At 41.3% G+C, this 4,983-nt stretch overlaps 2 protein-coding genes across 2 annotated transcripts in view; both read right to left on the minus strand.

Moving 5' to 3' along the window:
* Positions 1-462, minus strand: part of SARC_06663 (hypothetical protein) — a 1,770-nt gene extending 1,308 nt beyond the window's left edge. Inside the window, exons 1-2 of the mRNA XM_014299416.1 lie at positions 423-462; positions 60-220 (exon numbers count right to left, since the gene is read on the minus strand). Coding sequence (XP_014154891.1) covers positions 60-199 — 140 coding nt within the window. The 5' untranslated portion in view covers positions 200-220; positions 423-462. The remainder of the gene's footprint in view (positions 1-59; positions 221-422) is intronic.
* A 1,726-nt stretch (positions 463-2,188) lies between these two features.
* Positions 2,189-4,983, minus strand: part of SARC_06664 (hypothetical protein) — a gene marked incomplete at both ends in the record, with an annotated part of 3,852 nt that continues 1,057 nt past the window's right edge. The window contains 5 exons of the mRNA XM_014299417.1: positions 2,189-2,194; positions 2,274-2,427; positions 3,305-3,395; positions 3,862-3,970; positions 4,242-4,305. Of these exons, the coding sequence (XP_014154892.1) occupies positions 2,189-2,194; positions 2,274-2,427; positions 3,305-3,395; positions 3,862-3,970; positions 4,242-4,305 (424 nt within the window). The remainder of the gene's footprint in view (positions 2,195-2,273; positions 2,428-3,304; positions 3,396-3,861; positions 3,971-4,241; positions 4,306-4,983) is intronic.

Raw genomic sequence — 4,983 nt, forward strand, 5'->3', positions numbered from 1 at the left:
ATATAGCTATATATTAGATATATATGTATTCATGGAGTATTGCAAAGATTTCTACGTACCTGTAAGTCTCCTTGGAGTGGGCGTAAGGGTGCAGTTCTATTAGCGTAGATTCAGAAGAAAACAGTACATTACCCAGTCCCGCTCCATGCATTGCCACCACAAGTTCAGTATCTCTTGATGCCATTATTTGATTTAGCATGGTCTGGTTTGTGTAGTCGTGCTACCGAGATGATAACGAAAGCCTTGTATCAGCAAAACAAAATATCTTAATACAGCGATGGTCACAATTACGCTGTTGTATTGAAAATGGATGCAAATTCCCTCAATGATACGCAAGGATTGATTGATAAACTGTTTGAAATGACATTGTCTACAAGGCCTTCCATCAACTAGGCGACGATGGCAGTCAGTGGGTTACCTACCACTGTCACGGTATATCCTCGGGCAGTCAAGAAATCGTGCATCTCCTGCTCGTTCACCATCCTTCTCGTATCCTGTGTACGTATGTATTTGTATATGCATGTGAGTAGATATGTTTTTAAACTACGAAATCTTAACACCATACCATCTCAGATTCAAAATGAATTAGTTGAAATGACGTAGACGGAGTGGGGTTATGTGAGATTTCTGTACTATTTCGAAAACATTTGGTCTCTTCAACTGATGGTTGCCTGCATGTCATTTGGGTCGAATTAGCTTCTGCCTGTTCAATTAGAGCCCAAAAAACAATGATCGTGAGGCCGTACTATAATGACATCGATGCTGTTGAGACTTTACCTGCCTGTGGATCAACATCGCTGAACACTTTATGACAATAGGCGGACCATGCATCCTAGAGATCTCGGCGCTGAGCCTACAAAAAGTATACTTCACATTAGCGTTTTTAAAGTATAAGAAGACGAGGAGGCATCAATCCCAATGATATTAAATCTTATGAACTTATTTGAATAGCCATGCATATGTGATCAAACTCGTCGCGAATATTCCTGAGCATAACTGGCAGAAGTTCTGTAAGGCCGTTGCGCAACAACCGTCCTGTGTCAAGGCCTATGCATATTGAACGTCCAGAAGGATTGGAGGACCCGGAGTGTCATGATACACCCCAATTCGACAAACACGACTGATTAGAAGGCATCGAAGAAAACTCTGTCACCACAGAATATAGTAGGAGTTTGTCACACTCTACTTACATTGGTATTATCAGTTTCAGACGATGGTGTGCACTGGGATATCTCCGGCTGTTAATAGCAACGGTTCTATTGCCGTGTGTGCGCCAGATGGGAAAGTAGGGTCCACCCAGACCCACAATTGCGCGGCTGAAGCACACGGGCCTTATAGAATTGTCACAATGATGGAGATGAACAGTGAGCTTATCGTTGCCTAGGCAGTACTATCAAACTGCAGTGTGACTGAAAGTGCTGTGCTGAATGGTCTCCAGCTACGCTATTCTTAGAGACTAGACAGTCCAGTGAATGGGTATTTCAGAAGGGTTGTTTAGAAATCCATGACCACGCATTATAAGCAAGTACATACCCGTCGTAAATCCAGTTATGTATGTAATTGATATGGAATATCTCATCGTCAAACAGGTCTCTGATCTGAGACTCGGCGACTTTGCCCTTATCTCGTCTTAAGAATACCAAGTCTATTATCGGATCGTGCGGTTGGCGTGGCCAGAGACCATGCTGTGCTAGAAAGATAACCAAGTAGGTGACCAAGTTACAATCAACCCGTTGTAAACCCGATTGTCGTGTGCTTTTTCAGCTAGTGCGTGCGAATTATTCGAGTGTATGATTCCGAAGGTTGTTTTCGTCGCCAATTGCAACCCCTCATGGAATCCAAGTTGTAAACTGTGTCGACGCATAGTGAGGAGCGGGCATTGTGGGTGCCTGAATACATGGTTGCTCCACAGAAACAACACATATTGGCAAAGTCTTAAACAGCTGCTTGAGAAGTATGGACATCGCGCAAGACTCTATCTGAGTCCACACAGTCTGGACCTACGCTTGTTGTATTCATAACATGCATACGTGATGCTTACATTTAGTTCTCATGTATCGAAGTGTACCATTTTAGTTCAATTTCCACAACGTGCCTCGATTCCGTATATTTGCAGTTGCATAAGAATCTTACGTCTCTCTCGACTTTCATTAGTGCGGGACAGCATTGTGTTTCACGGAATCTGTTTTTAACTCTGTTTTGCTTGTCACAAGATAAAAAAACTCTCAAGATCACAGACAACATGGCTATCTCATTCTCACACATTCGCATACCCTATGCAAGGCATCGTAGATGGATATGACAGTTGTGAAGATACCCAGATGGTTGATCTTGTCACCCACATTGTACACAAACAGAGCCACTCGTCCATTGGAGACTTGTGCGGCGCTATTCTCGAGTTCTGTACTTACAGCGCTATCTTTGCGCCTGTTGTGTGTGGTGAGTCGGGACTTTGTTAGTGAACCGGCTTTTGCGATTAAATTTGTCACAGGTATTTATGTATGCCGTGACATGATGGATTTGAATTTGAACGTTTTGCGTTGACAATCAACGACGGCTGAATAGGTCGGTCATCATTAGAAAGAGATTCCCTATAGTATCCATTGTATCCGGGCGGTTTTAAGTACAGGGCAATGCTATTCATTGCACTCAGTATCTCGCAAGAGTGTAGGCAAATACAGTGACCACTTCACAATAGCCACGCACCTGCATCAAACTCAGCCATCTTACTAGACAGGTGTACCTAGTTTGATCGCTTGTTGAAAGGAGGTATATACCTGCACAATTTAAGTATCTAGATACACTGAGCAAATGATCTTCCCTTCACACCAGTTGCAAGCATGGACTGCTATGGAGAATAAGTGCTGGACAACGAAATAATACGCAAAAGAGGCTGCGCTACCAAAAGAGCAGATGCGTCTGAAAGAACGTATCCGTTCGGACAGGCTCATAAAGCCTTCGATTTCACACAGCATTCGATTTATCGACATACCAGGTGCAATATCCGGCTCCTGTATCAGTGGTATGTATACGAACCGGGGGATAGTCGGTTATAGCTTGATCCTTTCCGTAAAATCTAATTCAACGAAGCACGGTGTAAGGAGATCAGATCACAAATGAAAAATGATACTCAGAGTAACGCCAAGCTACGTTTATGGGCAATCAGTTATTGTAGTAATTTGAATAATGGGAGCTATATATGTACATAGGTATGTACCAGCGCCAATCTTATAGTCAATATGACCAAATATAAGTATACTCGCGATACGTTGCCCATCATTACCGTCCATCAGCAGAGACGCACAGGTTCAGGTAGTCGCAAGTCTGTGCCACCAAAGGTTTCGGCTTCCCCAGAGTACCGTATAGCTCCATATGACAGAAAGCACTTGTGTATCCTGTACGTACAAAAGACACATAAAATCAATAGCAATATACACGAGCTAAGTGAGTACAATATCCGTGACTGTGGCGTACAAATTATCACAAAGATACGTCAGCAACTTACGTGCACAATGTGAGTACTTTTAACATGTATCTCAGGATACAACTTGACAAAAAAAGGTCTCCCGGAACAATGGTCCGAGACCTTCGATAACGAGCCTTGTTGCAGCCACTACCAAAGAATATACAAGCAACGAGTTTATATGGTACGGTAATGAATCCCAAGGCATAAATCACATGAAAAGTACACATGAGACGAAATGCGTTGAGTGCATACGCGTAGACCGACGCGAGCAGTGCATACCCCATGTTTACAATTTATACTCGACAAGCCAGTATCGGTAATTGATGACAATGATTCGACGGAGTATCTATTCTTAATAGAGGGTACGAAAATAGTAAGACATATAATACACTCACCCACATCCAGATTCTTGGACAACTCGGGTATCTCCAATTTCTTCGGGTCCGGTTTGGGCTTCTTGGCCTTAATTCTGACACAGTCGGATTGCTTAATTTGCTCATTGTCCTATAAAACACGACTAAATTATCAGAAGTATTCTGCACTCCCAAGTGTAAGTGTCACACTAATCCCTATCCCTACCTGTTTACTACGAAACTAATTGACTATTATTGTGAAGGAAACAATTCCGTATGGTTAGAAGCACAGTGCGCTGGCAATTCTCCTATAGAGCGCCATATAATTTGGCAGCAGACCGAGACAACCAAAGGTGTTTGCTTTCGACACAATTAAGCAAAAATTAAAATATGCCCCGAAATACAGACGCCGCAACGCGTACCTTTATCCACTTCTGTCCAATGGCATCGTAGTCAAAAGTCATATTCGCATAAAAGGCACCGTCGCTGTAATCAGAAAAGGAAATGGATTTAAGATTGCAAGCGGTTTCAACATGCAGCTAAACTGGAATCTCTGGTCACTTGGCTCATACTGTGTGACCGTAGAGCACTCTTGAGAAGTCATCGATACATATAAGGGCACTATTCATGTTAGTACGAAAATATAATTCTACATGATTTTGCTCATCACCATGTTAATTACTAAAGCACATCGGGGAAGCTCTCTTATATATATATATATATATATGTGTGTGTGTATATATATGTGTGTGTGTGTGTGTGTGTGTGTGTGTGTGTGTGTGTGTGTGTGCGTGTTTGTGTGTGTGTGTGTGTGCGTGCGTGTGTGTGTGTGTGTGTGTGTGTGTGTGTGTGTGTGTGTATGTATGTATATATATACGTGTGTGTGTGTGTGTGTGTGTGTATGTGTGTAAGTATGTATTTATGTATGTATGTATGTATGTATAAATATATATATATATATATATATATATATATATATATATATATATATATATATATATATGTATATATATATATATATATATATATATATATATATATATATATATATATAATATATATATACGTATACGTAGTTACGTTACGTTACGTTACGTTACGTTACGTTAGTTAGTAGTAGTAGTAGTAGTAGTAGTAGGTAGGTAGGTAGTAGTAGTAGTAGTA

The sequence above is a fragment of the Sphaeroforma arctica genome (genome assembly GCF_001186125.1).
Source record: "Sphaeroforma arctica JP610 unplaced genomic scaffold supercont1.485, whole genome shotgun sequence".
Taxonomy (NCBI): domain Eukaryota; class Ichthyosporea; order Ichthyophonida; genus Sphaeroforma; species Sphaeroforma arctica.